General features: G+C 40.7%; 1 protein-coding gene and 1 long non-coding RNA gene across 4 annotated transcripts in view; one reads left to right on the top strand and one right to left on the bottom strand.

The window, feature by feature from the left end:
• Positions 1-7,571: 7,571 nt before the first annotated feature.
• LOC129779207 (uncharacterized) lies at positions 7,572-8,969 on the bottom strand. Of its 2 annotated transcripts, none has more exons than XR_008743591.1 (3): positions 8,800-8,969; positions 8,207-8,319; positions 7,572-8,142 (listed from the first exon to the last, which is right to left on the bottom strand). It is a non-coding gene; the product is annotated as an uncharacterized LOC129779207 (long non-coding RNA). The 2 variants fall into 2 exon arrangements; XR_008743592.1 differs by lacking the exon at positions 8,800-8,969 and adding an exon at positions 8,379-8,689.
• A 1,846-nt stretch (positions 8,970-10,815) lies between these two features.
• Positions 10,816-22,704, top strand: part of LOC129778798 (neuroguidin) — a 105,920-nt gene continuing 94,031 nt past the window's right edge. The window contains exons 1-2 of one of the 2 annotated variants that reach the window (XM_055785907.1): positions 10,816-11,058; positions 11,174-11,664. In XM_055785907.1, coding sequence (XP_055641882.1) covers positions 11,656-11,664 — 9 coding nt within the window. In that variant the 5' untranslated portion in view covers positions 10,816-11,058; positions 11,174-11,655. The other variant, XM_055785908.1, reaches the window with a different exon arrangement.

The following is a 22,704-nucleotide window of genomic DNA, read 5'->3' as shown; positions in this document are numbered from 1 at the left end:
CAGTGCGACCAAAGTACGTAGAATAGAAGGTAAGTGATATTACCTGTGTATACACACGGAGCGCGCATGTGTTAAACACACAAAGAAGTTAGTAATAAACAATCCTCAATTTGTGCGATGTTCGGATTTTTTTTCAATATTTCTTGTTTTTAAAAGTTCAAAAAATCGTAAAAAGTGACAAAATCGTAAGTCGAGCCACGATAGTGTACCGCATTTTCACTGCAGGTAAGGTTTGATGTGATTTTTTCTATCGATTTCATACTGAACAGTGTTTGTTTACTTCAGCAATATGTCGAAGTGCCACGTCCCGCGATGCCGGAGCAGAAAAGTTTTGAATGTTTTGAAGGGAGTCGGATAACTTTCCACCGTTTTCCGACCAACAAATAGTTGAGACGGAAATGGTTAAACTTTTTCGGATACAAAAGCTCGTTCGATACGCGAAACATATTTGTTTTTTCGCTCCATTTTTCGTCGGATTCTTTTGGGGATACTGTTTTAACCTATAAAGGGTGTGTCACATCAAATTGCATCACGGAAAAAACGCTGTAGAAATTTAATTTTTAGGAATTATATCTTCAGCTTTCGCTTATAATCAGATAAGAGTGTATAGATCACGTTGGCCATGCTTCACTGTCAATTTTTCGTAAATTTGGAAAAATGTCGAACGAAAAAGAGCGTCGTGAATTAATCCTGTGCACTCATTTCGAGAATCCGGAGTTGTCACATCGGGACATCGGTAAGATGCTGGGAATCGTCCAATCCACGGTCAGCAGAGTACTAAAACGATACTTCGAGAACCTAACCATCGACCGGAAGGTGAAGAACGGCAAAAATGGATGCTCCGTCAGTGAAAAAGATCACAAGCGCGTAGTTAAGCAGTTTAGACGTGATCCGAGAAGTTCGGTCCGGGATGTCGCCAATAAGCTGAATTTGTCAAGTTCATTCGTCCAGCGGACCAAGCAGCGGGAGGGCCTGCGTACATACAAGGTTCAGAAGGCTCCTAACCGCGACGAAAGGCAAAACATGGTGGGGAAGACGCGAGCCCGGAAGCTGTACACCGAAATGCTGACGAAGCCGCATTGCCTGGTAATGGACGACGAAACCTACGTCAAAGCGGACTTACGTCAGCTGCCGGGCCTGTTGTTCTTCTCCGCAGAGGACAAATTCAGCGTTCCGGAGGAGATTCGCAAGCAGAAACTATTCAAGTTTGCCAAAAAGTACATGGTGTGGCAAGCGATCTGCTCTTGCGGAAAGCGGAGCGTCCCCTTCGTGATGACCGGCACGGTAAACGGGCAGGTTTACCTTAAGGAGTGCCTACAGAAGCGCTTACTACCACTATTGAAGCAGCACGAGGGCCCGACCATCTTCTGGCCGGATCTCGCTTCGTGCCACTATTCAAAGGACGTGTTGGAGTGGTACGAAGCCAACGGGGTCACCTTCGTGCCAAAGGAAATGAACCCGCCCAACGCGCCGGAGCTTCGCCCAATAGAGAAATATTGGGCGATTATGAAGCAGGCCCTCCGGAAGAACCCAAAAGTTGTCAAATCGGAGGCGGACTTCAAGAGAAAATGGATTTCTGTTCAAAAAAACCTACAACCTTACGTTGTACAGAACCTTATGGACGGGGTAAAGAGGAAGGTGCGAGCATACGGGCTTGGGCTCGAAGTATGAATAAAAAGAAAATACCAAAAGTTGTTTAATAGTTTTTATATTACTGTCTAAAATTTTCAAAAGGCTCGGTCTACTGGGCGAATTTCTACAGCGTTTTTTCCGTGATGCAATTTGATGTGACACACCCTTTAATAAGACGTCTGCGTACTGGAGGTAAGTGTGTTTTATATAAATTGTGATGAGATAAACTAATCGGAGATGTTTTCAGCTATTCTATGCATACGCTTCTTGGATCTTCCAAAACGTTCCGTTCCAATGGTGTTCGTGCGTCACTATATTCGGACACGTGTTCTACAAACACGTAATTAATTTGCGTGTGAACAGTTTATTGAAACTCCGTATATGTGAATTGATCACACCAGTAATCCGAACCGTATTGTACAATGGTTTATTTCGACTGACTTTCTACAATAAAGAACAGTTGACCGGCAAAGAAGTACTACTCCCAGTCCGAATACGTGCAGTGAAACGGACGGTGAAAATCTGAGCGTATGAGTGAGATAGTAATAGACCGCAAACGCGATCCACACTTCTAATATTCTCTATTGTTATCTGGTTCTCGCTCAAACATATGCCGGCCGCCTTGAACTCTGCAAGGGTTCAACAAAGTGTTCTCCTGCTTTAACTACTATAGCTAAGGTTTTGTGATAATCCGATGATTTGTTTTGGTCATACTTCGCTGATCAAACTGTAAAACCTATTGTGGTTGTTTTGCTCGAGGGTGATGACCTTGGTGTTTGTGTGTTGAGTTTGTTGTGATCCTGAAATTCGCCGTTATATTCTGTCGCTATGAAATAGGCTGATCGATATCGATCCCGTACGAATGTTGCATATTGTGTTGTGTGTTGTATATTTTACAGTGTTGTTTACAATTCTAGTCGATTCATTGCATTGATGCTTCTCTGTTTTGCTGCTGCCTGCTTCGTTGTTGTCTATTATTGGTGTTGGAATTTTGTTTGTTAACTGTTGACTGTTGTTGTTGCTACTATCTGTGCAAAGTTGACTATGGACAGTTATTTTGTATGCACACTGATGATGGCGGAGGATGATGTTGATTATAAGTTGTTGCTGTTGTTTATATCTTAGAATTGACCAGTTTAAATTAATTGCTTTCTTTCGGTGAGCTGAACTAATGATCGACATAATTGTTGAACATTGCAGACGAATAATACTATCCAACTGTTGCACCGAAAAACTAAACCGATCGAAGACCTCTGCTGGTTTCTGCTTTATATGTTGTTGGATACAGATGCTGCGTTGACTGTGCATATTGATACGACTTTTGCTGTTGGGATCTGCAGCTCTTGGGCTGTTATTCAATGGTATACTCGCTGGATCTTTCACTTAATTTCTGCTGATCGCTGATGCAACCGTCTACGTCTTGGGTGGTGATGATGTGGTGCTGAAAAGGAGGCCCTATGGGCCTCCGCCATCGTTTGTTAGCGACGCTGAGGATTTTACTGCAGAGTTGTTGGAGCTCTGTCCATAGATCACATTCTTGTTGTAAGCTAATTTCTTCGCAGAGTTGATGATGTTCATTCGTCTTTCTTCGAGTTCCCAAAAGTTTGTCGGCTGTACAGGATTATTGAAAACTCGACCGGAAACGATCCATCCAAACACAGTGTTCTGTAGCGTTGGTCCATCACATGTCGCCTGAAATTGGCCCTCACACAGCAAGTTAAGGTAAAACTCTGCTCCGATGATCAAGTCGATCGGTGCAGGTCTGTTGAACCATGGGTCAGCAAAAAGAGAGGCATGCGGTAGCTTCCACTGAGTTGGATCGAAACGAACTGTTGGTAGCGCTACTGACAATTTTGGTAATACGTGGAACCTCATTTCTTTTGAACATGTTGGGAACAAGCATGATCTCGCACTCACGTTTGCGCTCACCAACTTTGTGGACATAGCGCATGATGAACTGATACCACGAACGGACATATACACGGGAGATTCTTCCAGATTCAACTTGCCAGCAAAATCTTCCGTCATTAGACAATGCTGGGAACAGGATTGCTAGCTTTGTGTTTCCATCGCGGTCTCTCACAGTGACAAGAGCGGTTGACAATATAACATTGTGTGTGGGAACTACCGGTAGTGCTACGAAAGTGTGGCTGGTGGTGGCATTATATGATGTAGATGGGGCTTGAATGCTTTGCGAGTCTGTAGTGGCAAGGGCTGGTGTTAGTGTGTGTTTGTTGGTTTGAACTGTGCAGTTGAGATTGTGGTTGTCGCGGCTGTGAGTAATCTGTAGGAGGTCTGGACGGCGACACTGGAACGGAGGATCTAACCGACGGCGATACAGTGTGAAGCATAGAATGATGTTTCTGAGAACAGTAATGACAAGTACCTCTTTCACAAACCCAAGCTTCATGACCTGGACGAAGACAATTGCGGCATAGCTTGTTGTTCCTGACAGCGTCGTTGCGTTCCATGACCTTCCAGCTTTGAAACCTTGCACACATAAACGTAGAATGGAAGGGACCACCGCAGAATGGACATTTTCTCGTTGAATTCACCGGAGTATGATAGGCTGATGGTTTGATCAATCGTAAATCAGGAACAGTACTTTTGGTTGGCATCACTGATTGAAGTACCGAACATTGATTTGTAAGAAACGTCAGAAGGCCTTCGTACGTTGGAGCATCCTTTGAACTATGGTGTGTCTCCCAACAACGAAGGGTAACGGCATCTAATCTTGAGCAAACCATGTGCGCAAGAACGGTACTCCATCCAGAAGTGTTTTCTCCGATTTTCTCCAACATCTGCAGAAATGGAAGATGGATTACGGGATTACGTATTAGCAGAAAGCAGCAGACAAATCGGAGACAAATCACAAATGAACCACGATAAAGAACGCAGCAATTCAGTGAAGCAGAAGCTCAATACAGTTTCGCAGCGACGAAAAAGGGAAATTGGTTATATTTGCGTCGGCGGCCGGTTACAACAGTCATCTATGCAGAAGAACCGGACTGAACAGACGAAACGGATCAAGGATCGACTGAGGAAAATTATATCTGAATTCAGTGGTTGTCGTTCGGATTTTCGTGACGTATACGAGGAAAACATGGATTCCTCCACCGGCGGGGGTCGAAAGGCCCCCGCGCGCCAGTTAAGTTAATCCTTTCTTTGACATTCAAAAAACTAACCGAGTATTTTTTCGCAGTCGCAGTTCACAGTCGGTCCGTGGAAGCCGCGGTTCAGAAGTTAATTTCGTTTTTTGATGGTGGACTGCATGTAATGAGGGTGCAACAGCTGCGCTGGTTAACAAACCAGAGAGAGGGTATTAATAGTCCCCAGCAGTACGGCCATTTCGGCTGTCTCAAATCAACTAGCTGATGTTAGTTTCAGTTCAGTTTCAGTCAGTTTCAGTTCAGTTCAGTTTCAGCTAACATCAGCTAGTTTCGGATCTTCGTTTTAAATTTTCGAGGAATGGAAAACCTGTTTCCACCTCGAGAATTCAAAGAACACGTGACGTCTGAATGACGGCATGTCATCAGTCCACCATCAACCAAAAACGAAAGCGGTAGTAGCAGCGGAAATTCATCATTACAACACAAATTAAACAAAACCATCAGCTTCCAGTGCAACGATCAGCGTTGCAACATCAACACAGCTATGGGACAAAAATCGGACAACAGCAGCAACATCACTGCACTGGATACAACAACGCTGGGCATCAACAGCAGCAGAACCGTATCACCGAACACAACAGCAACAATCTTCAAGCGCAACGAGCGACAAGCGATTCAACAGCAACACACATCGGACAGCAGCAGCAGTATCAGCATGTACATTATGCACCAACAGCTCAAATGTCAATAACAGCATAGCCAGCATACACAAACGAACTGAAAAGCATCAATTCAAAGTCGACACTGTACACCGATCATCAAACCACACAGACAGCATACATTACAGCCAACATTAGCAACGATAGCCGCAGTACTGAGCAACCAGTCCAGCGAAAAACGTTTCCGTATCAGCAAATGAATCATCAACGAACATAATGAGCAGCAAACATATCAGCATACTAAACGAGTAGCAACCAGATCAACGGTTAGTGACTAATCAACGGATAACATCTAGACTACAGCGATACCAGCACATTCATCGATCAACAATCAGAACTGGTCGATCACACCCAACAGTACAACAACAGCACCAGTACGCAGCATAGAATTACATCACCATGCACAGCAACAGATGTAGCAGAACCAGGAGTATAAACAGCGATAAACATCTCAACAGAACCGTGCCACAACAGCAACGAGGCGATCAATCAAATTCACTGTTCATCACCACAGTTCAGCAAGAACAACAAAACAAGGTTTGCGGGATCATGCACAACGATAAGTCACAACAATAGTGAACAACGAGCATCAACAGCATAGAACGTTTTCAGAACATCACCGTTAGGAACAAGTGATCATTATTGCGGCCCAAAAACATGGGTGTGGAGCACGGGAATAACAACATAACAATACATCAATCAAGACCGAAGACGGACCCCAAGAGAAAGCTGATTCCAGATAGCAGAGCACAGCATTCGTCAGATTACTTCCAAATCCAAACTAATTGTATCGTGCTACTGCTACACACTAGAAGTTAACAGTAGCAGCAAATGGTATTCAGAGGATGTAAACAAATTATACCACAGAGAAACTAATCTTAGGGCGATTACACATTATCCGGTTTCAGCCGGACCGGTTTCAAAAAGCGCCGCTGGGTTTGGACGGATAACCGGATAACAATGTGAAAGAAACCTCGCGCTACACAAAACCGTACATCTTTCACATACACATACATGCATTTGTTTATACAGTGGTTTGACAGGTAAATATTGCTGCAAATATTTCTGCTACATACACTTGATTGCTGTTGGGTGGCTGGCTCAATTCGACAGCCCACAATTTCAATCTCCCAACATTGTATGGGGAAATCCTTTTCCGCACCACAAATTGCTGTCGGCGAACAAAAGCTCGAACTGCTATCCACGCAATGCCGACAGTAAATACAAAACGGCGAAACACCCGGCTCAAACATCACATCAACAAACAAATTACAGTTCTGGTAGAACTACATATATTCATATGAAAACACTAGTTATATAAAACATATATTCACAATGTACAGTTTCACAAAATTACAATCTGTATTTATTTAGCAAAACATCCGATAAAATATTTAATTTATTGTTGATTCCATGGTGGACGATTTCGGACGTATCTGCTCCGCAGAATAATAAAATTATTTCCGCTTACGCTTTGTTGATCGCATCTCTGTGTGATGTTCCCGATCGCTATCGGCAGCGGTGAATTCCCCAATTTCCTTGCGCATCTTTCGCTTCCCGATCGCATATGAGTGAGCGAAGATCAAGCATCTGTACCTTGTTCTTGGTATAGCTGCACCTAGCTGATCGAGCCCGTGTTTTTTGAATTTCCACTATTGTTTGTGAGCAGCTTAGGGCATTCACCCTCTCATGATATGCCTTTTGGGGTTGCAACCACGAACCTGCTCAAATTTGCGTTCCTTTGAGAGTACATACGGACGAATGTTGAAGTGTGGCACGCCATGAGCACGGCCAAAGTGAGTGCAGGCCTCGCAGACATTATACGCACATCAGGACGGTGTTCTTACCGATAAGTGCGATCAGAGCGGTCAGAGGTATAAACCTTTCCGCCTATTTTCAAAATACGTTCGCAAACCTTTTCGGTAATTCTCAGAGCGCACACGTTTATGTTAGGCTCATATGGTTCTACAACAGTTCCCACAACGACGGCAACGTAAATTTGTAATGATAAATTAATATGAAAAACTTACTGGACAAAAAACATGGCTGTCATCAACAGTATTATAAAAACTAACTTTTGTCCAGTTGCAAAGAGCACACAAACAGTCACAAACAGCATGATTTATTTCACACGCTCCGTTGCCACATATTTTTTAACAGTCTCAGAAACACGGTTAGATAAAAGTGTAAAATTTTATGAAGCAATAATAATAACAATTTCTAACAAGCTAGGGGCACTACTTATTTATGTGTATTATCTGTTCACTTCCTGTGATCATCTTGAAATCTGCCTACAAGAGAATGTGTGCCTATTCATTCATTCTAGAGTGTTTTTTTTTATTTCAGCATTGCAGTAATAATGCTTTGTGATTAAAATTACATCATATTTTTCTTTCAAACACTATCTAATTGCTGCTTCTGCAGATCCTCGTCCAGAAACGCACTCAGCCGTAATTTCTCGAGGACGTACTTCGGGGCAGAAGCAGCTTCTTGAGCGCGTTTTGCATAAACGCACAGCGGATCCTGGGCGAAGAATGACCGATTGCTGGGTGATTGCGTTCTGACAGAGTCGGGCAGGGAAACATCTCGATCACCGAGCACTAATCGGACAGTTTGGTCTTGAATTCCTCGAGCCGAGCCTTAACCACCTCTTCGTCGATCACGTTCCGGGTCAGGCTGAACTGTATGAAATACCGAATAAGAATATTAGAAGATTTTGGTGTGTTCAAATTAACAAAAACTCACCTTCACATTCAGCTGGATGAAGTCGCTTGAAATCTGCCCCTTGATGAAACAGTTGAAAATTTGGTTGACATCCTAAAACTTGTTCAGTATCGATTTCAAATGAGGGAAATTTTCTGTAAGCAAAACAAAAACAAAAGTTAATTAATGGATTATGAATAATAACACTACCCACCGTTGAACACAATCCATGGCAAAACACTTCATGAAAGCCGTGTAAGCAATCAATTATTCTAATACAAATTCACACAAATTCAATCGGATTGGTATAAATTTTCATTAGAATGATTCCTTATACGGCTCTTCGTTTTGCGGTTTAGTTTCGGGGTACCTATCTAGGCCGTAAAGCGAGATGTGGGTGTATAACATTTTCATTGAGTGATAAACATCCATCAATAGATAACCAACAGTTGTTATTGGATACAATGCCCTCAATAGTGCTCCGCTTGGGAATTCAGAAATCAGTCCTCTCCATAACTCCCCCACATCAACATAAACAAACTAATGTTCGAAGCCTACTACTACCATTGACACTATAGAATTAAATTCTTTATACAGTAGAACCCCGTAAAGATATAATTTTACAATCCACTTACCAATCGAAATTTTGTCGCTGTCATTAAAAGCATGAAAGTCTGGAAATAATTCCGCGCAAACTTCCTGCCAAGCACTTTTCGTAGCATTCCTATCTTTGTATGAATCACTAAATTTGTCCCATAGCACAGACCGTTGCTGAACTAACGAAATTAAATTTTCGGCATCCATGTCGCTTGAATTTTTGAGAATAAATAAACAAACGCCAATAGCACACTCATATTGATACATGAGATGAAAAATTGTCTGAATCGTACCAATACTAACACACATGACAAGCATACTGTCAATTCGCCTAGGTGGCATTGAACTACGTGCTCCGCTTTTGGGGAATGATAATTATTATGGATTTCCTGGTGCAATAAGCCCGTATACAAAATAAAAATTATGAATGAAAATGAACTTTTTTTTTAACAAATATGTTATTTTTGTAATAGAGTAACACGTTCTTTTGCAAGTAGTGAAAGAATTCTGAACAAAAATTGTGTTTGATAAAAATTGTATGTTATAATGAAGTGTTTTAGCGAAAATATCATTAAATTTATATAAAAATGGTTAAGTGAAGGTCAGTTTTACGTGTTTTAAGTAATCAAATAACATGTAGTATAAATTTTCATTAAAAATTTAAACAATATAAAACTGTCTTAAGTTCGGATAATCTTATAGGGTATGATTTGCTTTCCCAAACCGATGTCTCCACCAGACGTCGACACAATACTACTGTCATGCTTGTCCGGTCACCGGACATTGCAGTCGCAGTAGACGGCTGCATCACGGGGCCGTAAAGAGGTTGGTACGGTCGAAATTTGCCATTTGGGAAATTTGCCGGTCCGGCTGAAACCGGATAATGTGTAATCGCCCTTACACAATAATGTTCTGTGCAAGCAATTTTATATACCTTCTGTTTGTATTGTAAGCGTAGCAACCTAGAGTAGGAGTGATGTGTTTGAAATCCATAGTATTTCAAGGCGGCCGGCATGTTCGTGCCGGAATGGTTTGAACATCCCAAACGTAGTCCACAACGTCCCAGCGATATTGTGTGTTTCTTTACTAACACAACAACGCTTGGTCTGTTTCACACAACATACAAAGAGGGATCATTTCGCTCGGGAGAGTAGAGCTTTTCCAGATATTGCTTTGATCGCTCTATTCTTATGTGAGAGAACAGCTGATTGCAATAGAATATAGAACAGCTGATTGTGAACAGGATAAGACAGAGAACAGAATCAGAGACAGAAATATACGGACGACAGAATTGGTCAAATATATGTGTTTGCGTTAAATTCTGTGTTTGAATTTAAATATCTGTTTTGTCTGTAAAGTATCCGAAAATTAGGAACGGTTGCGCGCGAACAAATGGTTTCACACGAAATTCCAAATTTATGCATTCATTTCTTGCGAAAGTGCATAATATTTATTTGCAATCACATCGGAAGATGGCCCGGGATGGAGGAAATGTTTTTCTCGTTTTCCAGAAACGCCAATTTGGTCCCTTATGTGGCCTCACTACGGCTGATCACTCCAAACCGAAACCAATGAATGCGTCGAGATGATTCTTGATGGATGCTTCAATTAAAGAGAAAAAATCAGCAGTGTGGGAGTTAATATTTCAACATATTATCAATTTGCGGGAACGACACTGCTTCGATATAACCTCTCCACACATTTGTTCATCGGTTTTTGCGTTATTTTTATAATACAGGTGCGATAATTTCACTGTTTTGAATTTTAGAATGATTAAGTAAACTGCTATTTCATTATTTAGAAACATATTTTGAGACAGTTCTTTTGTTACAATTTAATAAAAATCAAAAATGTTCGAATTTATATGGATTTGATCGATGGTTTATTACAATTTTTTGCTTTTTTTTTTGCTTACCACTACTTGAACAAAGCAGGGAGGAGACTACCTTCTATTCTATGTACTTTGCAGTGCGACGACCTTTACTGAAAGGAGATTGAACATTTGATGAAATGTTTCAAATTTCGAGCACCGAGTAGAGTCCGCTCGACAAAAGTTCCACTGTAAATAATCGAGCTTCTCCCGTCTTCTGTCAAACTGTCGAGCACATTTGTTTTTGTTCTGTACCGTGAAGCGGCACAGCATTGGTGTGTTTCTCCCTCGTGCACTACGGCAACCGCATCTGAGTTTTCCCCCTGTGTTATTCGGTCTCCTTTTGCATCCTGTGTGCATGCATACGTTATCCTGCCGTACGGATCGTCACATCATAAATAGAAAAAAAAGTGAATCCTGTTTCTGTGTGAGTATTGGTACCGTTCGGGACTCTTCACAGTCGGTGGCGCCCATGTGGTGGTTGGTCCTTGTGTGCGGACACGTTTACGCAGAGATTTCTTCTTTCCGTATCATCTCAACAGGGGGACCAAACCGTGTGGCTTGTTTCGCTCGTCACTTCAATCGCTGTGAAGTTCAAGTGGAAGCTAGACGCGAATTTGTCCGAGTCCCGTGTGTCGCGGTATTTTTTGCCTGGTTCGTCGCTGGAGATCCCCGGAGTGTGGAGTGTTCGCGGAAGATAAGTGGAATTCTCTGTGTGGCCCAAACTGAAGCGCGTGTTTGCGGCTATTTGCAAATTGGACTACATCCGTGAAAACCGGAAATCGACTACTCTGGCCAGATTCCTGGGACTGTGCGGATGGATTAGCGTGTCCGTTTTGTTCGGGTTTATCTTCGGTGCAGTTCCCGCTACCGAGTAGTGAGTGCTTACAGACAGTGTGTGAAAACGTTGGCGGAACAGTTGCGGGTTGCGAGCGAGGGCCACAAAGTAAACAAAACGCAACAGAATCACCGAATCGGCACTGCGGACAGTGAAACGAGAGTTTGAAGCGGCAACGACAAGAAAATGGTACAGGTAAGTTGTAGGTTTACGGTTCTCCCCTGTGTGTGAGCACCAGTCTGGTGGCTTTCTTCGGCTGCGGGTTTCATGTACCATTAATAATTACGCGTGAGGGACTTCGCAAGCCGGCGAATGAAAGGAAGAAAAAAAAACAGAACAGGACCGCATAGGATAGGTCAGGACAAGGGGGAGGGATAGGGAGGTTGGATGCACCGTACTTTTTTTTTCTTCTGCCTTCCGAGATTGTTGAATGTAAGGGGACATTAGACGGATTGCGCTGAAGTTATATTTTAGGGAAGGTTTTTTTTGTGGGTTGAATGAGATACGCGTTTCAATATTTCGCATTTAATATTGAGTAGCATATTTCGTATATTTAAATTTTGGCTAGATGGTTCACTGGTGTTAGAAAATATATAGCTACTTGTTATGAAAATAGTTACATCCATTTGGTGTAGTTATTATTAGAGATGAAACGGATATCCGATGGCTAATCTATTATCCGGCCGGATACCGGATATTAAAAGATATAAATAATTTCCATTTACCACAAGACAAAATAATAAAATAGCTCATTAACATCATTCATACATAATTAAAAGTAATGTTTGATTATTGAAGTTATTTTTCCCAAAATTGAATTGATATTATTTCTAGCAAATCTTTTCAATTGAATATACTCCTAAGATTTGCTATCAAATGAAAGAATCATGATTGATGATCTTTTCGCAATGTTTTCACATAACAGTCGATTTCGTCTCTCTGTAGCTTCGCTTCGACTAGGACTACCTCGGTACTCGCAGTCAACAGAAAGTGAATTGATGAGCGTTGAGAGCGAGGGTGACTGATGAACTTTTCCAGTCAATACTTATTCTAATTGACGTGACTAACGAATACAAATCTGTCTCTTCATTCAACTGACTTCAATCCACACTTGTACTTCCCCGTCTGACAACGAATCACTTTACCCGCGTACCCAATCCTATTTTTACGTTCATATAAAGTGAAATGAAAACTTGATTTCTGATGCAAAAGACGGGTGGGTAATGTCGGCGACATAACCGGAGTGACGTAGGACTATACAAAGGGGACAGCTTTTGTTAAATATATATTTTAAATATATTGTTTTATTTTCTTCTCCTACGTGAATACCTACCTATCTACCTGAAAAATGGATTAGTTTACTGTTTACTCTTTATGAATATGTTGATGGTTCTGAAAAGAACCTTTGGTGTTGTGTTTTTGTTATCACTCGATATTCCCATCTTGTTCGGTTAAACCTTCCTGTTTTGCTATTGCGTTTGCCACTCGCCACAGCTTTCACAGTTGGAAAATTTCTTCCCATCCAGCTTGTGACATGTTGTTCAGTAAATTACATTGATTGCGACGTGCCGGAGAAACACTTTGCCACTCACTGAAACTAATTGTTGCCTTGATGAGCGCCGAACCGAAGCTGCTCTGTTCTTGATGCGGATTTTCTGATTGTCGTGAGCAGCTTTGCAAGCCAACTCGAGCACTCCGACGGCCGAAACTCTATAATCGCTGTTAGGTATACTGGTGCTCCGGCACCAATCCGTTCGGCCTAGTTACCCTTGCGGAGCAATCAGTGAATGCGACCAACAGGGAACTGGAGACCTGCACGGTTCGAGTGAGACTTTGCCTTTCCCTTAACTTGTCCTCCTTTGTTACGTCCACGATGCCGATGCCGTACAACCACACGGGTTTACGGTTTAAAAGAAAATAAGATATTTTTTGGGGTCCGCGTGTTTTATACTCTAGCGGTACACACTCACAGGATAGAGACAAATCGGCAGACTCAGCCAGAGGGGCGAGTCCAACGAGACGAACGAATGAGCGTTAAAAGGGAGCGATGGAAAAAAAAAATACATTCATTACGATTTGTTCGCTCGTTGGATTCACATGCAGGCTAAAAAGGGTCCTTTTCAGGATCACAAAATTATCTTCAATCTAAAGAGTTTATTGTTTTGTTATCACTCGACATCCCCATCTTGTTCGGCTAAACCTTTCTGTTTAGCGATTGCATTTGCCACTCGCCACAGCTTTCACAGTTGGAAAATTTCTTCCCATCCAGCTTGTGACATATTGTACAGTAAATTACATTCAATGGCACGTCGCATTACCACAACTCAGTGTCGGATTGGAGGTAATTTTAACCTGTAATTGAACATTTGCGATGACAGTGGTACAGTGTCGACTTTCAATGTGGGGTCATAATTTGGACCCTGAACTCTATGTTTATAAAAATGTCCAACTAAATATGTCGCATTACAGGTCCGTCCAATTAGCTAAATGTCGAGATAAGTGTAAATTACTGTACTTTCACTCTAGAAGCAATTTAAGAATTGGTGAAAATCAATAAGCTCAGAACAACTGCCAAATTCACATACCCATCATACCCTGGCAAACAAATTATGAAAAAATCAATTTGTGTTTTATTATTATTTTGGATATTGTTTTAGAAAGCATTGAACTGTATTTCCTAAACTCTTTTTTGGAAGGTTTAATGGCCCTGAAAAGCGCCTTGTTTTATGGAATGGTTCCAATTTAGAAAACTTAGTACTCGTGGTTTTGAAAAAAACCATTTCGAACGCCCTCGATGCCGCCTTGTTTTGGATTTGCCACCAAAGCAGTTTGTATAAAGAACAAACTTTTTTCTTCTGCTACCAGCTGTCGTTTTGCGATTGCGTTTGCCACTCGCCACTCGCTGCAACTACCTATTGTTGTCTTGATGTCCACCGAACCGAATGTGGTCTGTTCCGAATGCGGGTTTTCTTATTGTCGCGAGCAGCTTTGCCAGCTAACTCGATCATTTCGGCGGCCGAAACTATATAACGCCGGCTAGGTGGACTGCTGCACTGGTACTAACGCGCTCGGCCTAGCTACCCTTGCGGGGAACTCCAGATCAACACGGTTCGAGCGGGATTTTGCCTTTCCCTTCACTTTTCCTCCTTTACCATGTTCAGACATGGCTGCTTGGGTTGGTTTGTTGATGTGTTGTGATGCGAACCGATGTGGTGTACGGTTTGAATGAGAATGATCGTTACGGCAGCGGAGCGGGGATTTTTAAGCTGACTGGCTGGCTCGAGAATTACGCATGTGTGAGACTGCGACCAATGTTTCGTTCATTTTTTTCTTTTTCCTTTCCAATCGTGCTTCATTCTATTTCGCTGCTGCTCTGGTTGCCCGTTTTGGTCGGTACGATTTGAGGAGCACAAAATGGACCAATCAAAAATGGGCACATAGTGCATTTTGACAATGCTTGATATTTCACAATTATTCAATTATTTATCTCAAGAAAAATGAAATGTTATTCGTTATGATAGATGCGTAGACATATTTCCTATCAATTGATGCAAAAACCTTTGCGATCTATTGAGAAATGCTCGAGTTATAAGCGTTCCAAATCTTGCATTTTTTCCTACTTGTTCAGTGCCTAGATTTCCATTTCACCCCCTATATCTTCCGGTTAGACGTAGTCCTACGTCAAAAAAGTAGTTACACCATTAATGAACGGTTTATGCGAACTTAGACAGTTATTAGGTATGCTATAAAGGTCCTCGCGTTAGTATTAGTAAATAACGTGCAGTTTGGGAGGAATTCTAAACAGAATTTCAATTCACTTTGTCTCCGAGTTCAATTTTGTGAAAAAACATACAGAAAAACGGGTTTATATCAACAAAATTCACAAAATTGTCAGTGGTTCTGAACACAACACTGCATGCTATTTTATATGTGTGAGTTATTTTCGTGTACGATACAAAAAATCTAGCTCACCTGTAGTAAATGTCAAACCACGTTGACGGCCTTATTAGATACGAGGGCAGTCCGTACTTAGCCTACAAAAAAAAAAACAAAATTTTTGTAAAAGTGCCGATTTATTTCTCTACGTAGTCTTCTTTTAGCTCGACCCAGACTTGACCCAGCGATGCTCCAACTTCTTAAGTCCATCTAAAAAATACGTGATCTCGAGGTCTGCAAAGTAAGCCTTCGTAGCGGCGATGACCACCTCATTCGACTCAAATTTCTGCCCGGCGAGTGATTTTTTCATGTTTGGAAACGAAAAATGTCACATGGGGCCAAATCTGGAGAATACTGGTGGATGGGGCAGCAGTTCTTAGTGCAATTCGACCGATCCGTTTTTTGGACGCTCGTTCGCACGATCATCTAATGAGGAAGTCAGCAGTCACAATTCGACGAAGGTTTGTCTTTCTGTACCTGGCGAGCAGTTCAGTTCAACTGTGCCAGTTACGCATAGTAACGAAAACTGCATTGAAAGTTGGAGTGATCTTTAGGAAAATCCTACAAATGGACATTGATACAGAGTATCGGAATGTTAAATTGACTTTCTGTCATTTGGAGAACAAGGGAACCTTCAAACAAGTTAAGTTTTAATTGATATAACATACAATATTTTTTGAAACCATTTTCGGGAACAATCGATGTGAACCCACATATCAGCGGATATCCAGCACTCCAAACCGATGCGGAGAGAAAAAAGAATACAATCAACAAGCGCGCGCAATTCCAATTGCGATGGTTCCCTCCGAAAGTCTCACCCCGTGAAGAAACGCTATCCCCGCGTGTGGAGCGAAGGTAGGCAGTGATAGAATTTTTATTAAAACACAGCTTCAGCAGCAGTAGCAGCAGCAGCCGTGGTGTGGCTGTGGCACCATTTTCCCCCAAACCCAACAATTTGCAACGAGAGTTGGTGGACATATCCCGGCGATATTTTTTTTGTTCTTCCACCCTTCGAATATCGGACATCCAGAAAACGGGACACATCGAGCGCTACAACACGCTCTCTGTTTTTCTCTCGCATCAGCGACAGGAAAAAATTGGAAATCGTCAAAGCGACAGGATCCGGCCTCTGACAAGGACACGGACAGCACCGGGAGTGAGTGCAATAGAGAGACACAAAAAAAATGCTGTGGATGGCTGATGGATTAATTCTGCTACAGGTCTGCGGTGGCACTTTTAATGGTATTTCGTCTCAGGGAACAAATGATATTCATATCAAATACGTGTTTTTTAGAAAAGTCATTGGAATCTCCAGAATATACCAATCTCAGATCAATGAACAATTTCTACGATACCAAGCTTCTTTAGTTGACATTTCGAATGTTTCGAGAACTACGTAGAAAACACATTGGGTGCTTCTAGTTCAAGGAGCAAATAATTCGAATCGAAGAACGAATATATTAGAGAATTCGTTTTTAAAACGTTTTTAAAAGTGCCAAACTGACTCTGTAATAAAAAAACGTTTTCAGTTTCACGAATGCGGTGGTTTGTTGGTGTGCGTTATATAGTCTGATTTGGTTATATTTGCGATAACAAATGTACAGTGTCGACGTCCGGTGGCGATATTGATGCTTGGGAGGTGAATTATTCTCTATCAGATCAGGAAGGCCAAGTGCAGTGTAAAAATATAAAAGTTTGAATGAAAATTTCTGCTTCATATTATTTGATTACCTAACACATGTAGTCGTGACAGTCACTTACTCATTTGTCGATGCATTACTGTTTGTTCCACAAATAATTACTATCTATATATAATATATAAATGGATTTCTGTCTGTCTGTCTGTCTGTCTGATTCTTATGGACTCGGAAACTACTGAACCGATCAACATAAAAATTGGTATGTAGGGGTTTTTGGGGCCGGGAAGGTTTTCGTGATAGTTTGAGACCCCTCCCCCCTCTCTAAGGGGGGGCTGCCATACAAATTGAACACAAATTTCTGCATTACTCGAGAATTAATGATGCAAATGAAACCAAATTAGGCATAATGAGGTTTTAGGGTGCAATAAATGATTCTATGGTGGTTAGACTCTCCACCCCCCTCTCTAAGGGGGGGCTGCCATACAAATGAAACTCGAATTTCTACATAATTCGGAAACTGATCAAGCAAATGGAGTCGAATTCGTCATGCGAATGTTTTAGGGGACACGAATTGTTTCCATGGTGAATAGACATTCCTTCCCTCTCTCTGAGGGGGGGGGGGTACTGCCATACAAATGAATTTCTGCATAATTCAAGAACTAATCAAGCAAAATGAACTAAATTTGACATGTGGAGATTTTAGGGGGCAAGAAACATTTCTAAGGTGGTGGTTTGACACCAGTAGTGAGGAATTAGGGAGATTCCTGCCTTGAAGCACATGACCGACAGTTGCTTATCGGTCCTCTACCAACAGCTCCCGCAGGTGAGTGTGGACATGATTCGGCCGACAGTGGTCTGGCTGACACAATGTAGTTATAAAGAAATCAAATTACCTGAAATCTGTCAGTGTCCATGTGCTATATGAAACGTCCCATACCAGAAAAAAACAAAAAGAAGAAAAAACGAAGCAGTGAATCAAAATAGAAAGAATAAATATGAAAAAAACTAACTAACATTTAGTTCAGCGAATATGTTTAAAGAGTAGGAGAAGATAATGAAAGATATCTATCATTGTGTCAATAAAACATGACAATTGAAAATTTTCGGAAAACTCGGAAGGAAAAAAGGAAAATTCGAAAAATTAAATTCTCATATGTGCTACAATTACATAGTGACAAGTGCTGTTAGTCCATTTGATGTTTGCGCACGGCAGTGGAACTTCATACAAATCACTCGTCGAAAAGTGTCTTCTTTTTCACCGCTTGTTTACATCGACGAATATATTTTTTTCCACTATGTTTCGTAGGAGAGTGTATGCATACTGACAGATTTCTACTACGAGGTGTTTAATGAAGGATGAAAGGTGGGAATGTTTATGTTTATATATGATTTATCGTACGATTTAATTGAATGTATAAAAGTTGTCACCAAAACTGGAGTTCAGCACATTTTTAATTTGAACAAATATTGATAAGAGATTCCCAGCAATTCTTGATGTTTATTGCGTGATTTGGTAACTGCATAAGTTATTTGAATTGAAGGTTTAGTGTAATTATTTTATTTTGAGGATTATATTCACAAACATACAAGTATGATTAATATAAATTGCATGTATATGATGCGCCTAGCCAGCCCATACATGCAAACGTGAAGGCGATATACATACATCCTAGAAAATAATAAATCGTATAATTATCGTTTATATTACATCATATACCCCATATATATGTATATGGCCTCCAATTTCATATGCATATGTCAGTTATACACATCATACAAGTAATGTGTCTTAGATGTATGTATATCGCCTCCAATTTTAGATTTTTGACGTAGGACTACGTCTTACATTATGGGTGCCAAATCAGAAAACAGGTCACTTTTTATGAAATAAAGTTAACGTTAATAACTATTTTTTCTACGAACGGATTTAAACGTTTTGTATACCAAAATTTTTCTAAGATTTTTTTGTTTGATATGCTATACATTACAATCCCATAGTCTGTATATGGTTTAAATTGATAAAAATGGAAGCATTCCCATTTTTCCATACATTTGTTCTGTCCATTTGTGTGCTTTCCCGAACAGAGCTGTCAATAACTGGTAGCTTATGCAGCCGCTAGACCAGAAACAACGAAGGGGGATAGCGAAAAGAAAAAAAATGCGAAGTAAACTCCACCCTTGCATAGTATGTAAGCTGTCGCTAGCGTATAAGTATTGCATCTCCTCTGAGGAAAATTTTCAGAATATTTCTGAGCCCGAAACAACAAAGGTCGCTTATTCTGCTCGTTTTGTGTTTAATGTATCCCTTCGAGCTGTGAACGCTAGTGAATATTTCACTTGAAGTGCATCTGGCATTGCAATTAACACAGCCATCCGAAGCATGGCAAAGCAGGCGAAAAAAGAGAAGAGTACAAATGATTTTAGGTCGCTTCTAACCATCAGTGTTTGGTTTTTTTGTGTGTAGCTTGTTTTCATTGCGCAAAACATAGAACTTAGAAACTTTGTTGACGGTATCGACCGAGAGTCGAGAAACGATTTTTCATAAACGGTCATTCTTGCGATGTTTCATTTTTAGCACTGCAACTGTATGCATCTGTTAGACGCGTGTTTGATGCTTGTTGAATGGCGATGCACTTCTTCTTCTTCTTCTTTTGAATTATAGACACTTGAAACTCAGAGAGATCATTCGTCTTCGATGGCGATGCACGGAAGATGCTTCTCGTTAATATTCAGTGCAATGCGTGCATTGATATAAAGAAACGAATTGCGACATATGACCATAGCGTATTGTTCTCGCAAGGGCAAAAAATGATCGTTGCTTCTCGAAATGAGTCTACAAAACTACGCAAGCCATTAAACATTTTCAGGGTCCCCGGAACTTTTTACTAAAGAGTTATTTCGACGTATTCGCAAATAATATTCCAAATGATAAACCATCAAATTTCAAAAGAAAAAAGATGGGTGGGTTATGTCGGGGACATAAGCGGAGTGACGTAGGACTATACAAAGGGGACAGCTTTTTCTAAATATATATTTTAAATATATTGTTTTATTTTCTTTTCCTACGTGGATACCTACCTATTTACCTGAAACATGGATTAGTTTACTGTTTACTCTTTATGAACATGTTAGGAGTTCTGAAAAGAACCTTTGGTGTTGTGTTTTTGCGTTTTTTCACAAACTTTCTCATTTTTTTTCTCACTGTCTTATAGTTGATTTCTTGATTTTTTTTCTGAAGGCTTTGTACTTATTAAATGTTCAACAACGGGCATCTTTTGGCGTATGCACATATCGTACAATCAAAATGATGGCTGTTATAGGGAATGCATAGGTGGTCATCAGCTCATTCACTATCATATATTTCAATATTGAGCACATTACCGTACCCTAAACTGTGGTTTCGGAGACGAATGAATTGTAAGATTTGTATCTCCGCAAACAAAGTAAATAAAAATGAAAAAGAACTGAGGTTTTGGAGACGAACTCTACGATCTATCGAGAAATAAACGAGCTATAAGCGTTCTGAAAAACCAACAGTAAATACAGGGACTTATGACCTTCGGATTAAAGTCCTTTAAAATAAGAACAGAGCAGCAGGAAATACATAGCTCATCATGTTGCTCCTTAGTTATTTTTCTATACAATGCGGATGTAACGTCAGTCAATTTTCAACATCAGTTATCAACCAAAGAAAGCAGTTCTTGCTACCGAGAAAATTCGTTAATGCCATCCTGCATACAATTTGAAGCCACTTTTAATTCGGAAACCATGTATGGGTTTGTGAAAACTGAATGATCAATTTAAAAGACCCCAGCCACCAATAAGTTCAAAAACAAGCATAAACAAAATAATTCAGTTCATATTATATGTGAATAACTTTTAATAACTCTTCTTTGAATGGTTTAATGGCCCTGAAAAGCGCCTTGTTTTACGGTGGCTGGTTTTGCCACCAAAGCAGTCTGTATAAACAAACTTTTTCCTCCTTCTACCTGCTGCCGTTTTGCGATTGCGTTTGCCACTCGCTGAAACTAGTTGTTGCCACCGAACCGAATGTGGTATGTTCTCATTGTTCTCAACAGCTTTGCAAACCAACTCGAGCACTCCGGCGGCCGAAACTCTATAACGCCGGCTAGGTGGACTGGTGCACTGGTACTAACGCGCTTGGCCTAGCTACTTTTGCGGGGAACTCCAGACCAGCACGGTTCGAGCGGGATTTTGTCTTTCTCTTCACTCTTCCTCCTTTTCCATGTCCAGACATGGCTGCTTGTGTTGGTTTTTTGATGTGGTGTGGTGCGAAACGATGTGGTGTACGGTTTGAATGCAAATGATCGTTACGGTCGGTAATCGGTAATGAATTAGAGAGACTTTAAACTCTGAGAGTTCATTCGTCTCTATCGTTACGGCAGCGGAGCGGGGATTTTTAAGCTGACTGGCTGGCTCGAGAATTACGCATGTGTGAGACTGCGACCAATGCTTCGTTCATATTTTTTCTTTTTCCTTTCCAATCGTGCTTCATTCTATTTCGCTGCTGCTCTGGTTGCCCGTTTTGGTCGATACGATTTGAGGAGCATAAAATGGACCAATCAAAAATGGGCACATAGTGCATTTGGACAATGCTTGATATTTCACAATTATTCAATTATTTATCTCAAGAAAAATGAAATGTTATTCGTTATAATAGAGACGTAGATATATTTCATATCAATTGATGCAAAAACCTTTGCGATCTTTTGAGGAATGCTCGAGTTATAAGCGTTCCAAATCTTGCATTTTTTCCTACTTGTTCAGTGCCTAGATTTTCATTTCACCCCCTATATCTTCCGGTTAGACGTAGTCCTACGTCAAAAAGATTGCGTAGTCCTACGTTCTATACGGTCGTGTCTCTGATACAACCCCTCGAATTTTTTTTTTACGATTTCATGTTTGCTGGGCAGGCCCGAAAGCAGTTTTAAATTGTTAAAATATGAATGAAATTTTTTACTTCATGTAATTTGATTACTTGAAACATGTAGTACTGAACTTTATTTAACCATTTCTATATAAATTTTGCGATATTTCCACTAAAGCACAATATACAATCAGGAATGAAGTATCCAAGTGCAACTCTTTCGTATCATATGTAAGAACTTTAATTGCCCTAGAATCATATTTCAGATAGCCGTACGAGATAGCTGCGGCTTGATAATCCAAACAACCGGAGTTCAAATCCCATCGGAGCAATTTTATAAGCGCCCCACTCATAATAAACATTTGTATACCTGAAAGTCAATTGATTAATTCCTATTTGTACAAACATAATGTTTATAAAGGTTCTATATACATACAAAAAATGATGATTCCCCGGGCCGAACATTTTACTTTAATATTTTCCGCCATTTTTTATGGCAGTGATGTATATTCGTATGACAACAGACTTATTATGTTATTTGGTATTGCCTAATAACCTTGCATGTACAGTAAGTTAACTAAATGTCGAATTAGAGGTAATTGGACAGACCTGTAATGGGATACAAATAATAGGACTTTTCCATCTCTAATTGGATATTTTGTGAACATCGAGTTTGGTACCCGAAGTATGGCCCCAGATTAGAAGTCGCCACAAGACGTCGACATTGTACCACTATCATTGTGAATGTCCAATTACAGGCCAATCATCTCT

This window comes from Toxorhynchites rutilus, chromosome 3 (genome assembly GCF_029784135.1).
Source record: "Toxorhynchites rutilus septentrionalis strain SRP chromosome 3, ASM2978413v1, whole genome shotgun sequence".
Lineage (NCBI taxonomy): Eukaryota > Metazoa > Arthropoda > Insecta > Diptera > Culicidae > Toxorhynchites > Toxorhynchites rutilus.
Note: the sequence above shows the minus strand (reverse complement) of the source record. Positions and strands in the feature narration are given on the sequence as shown.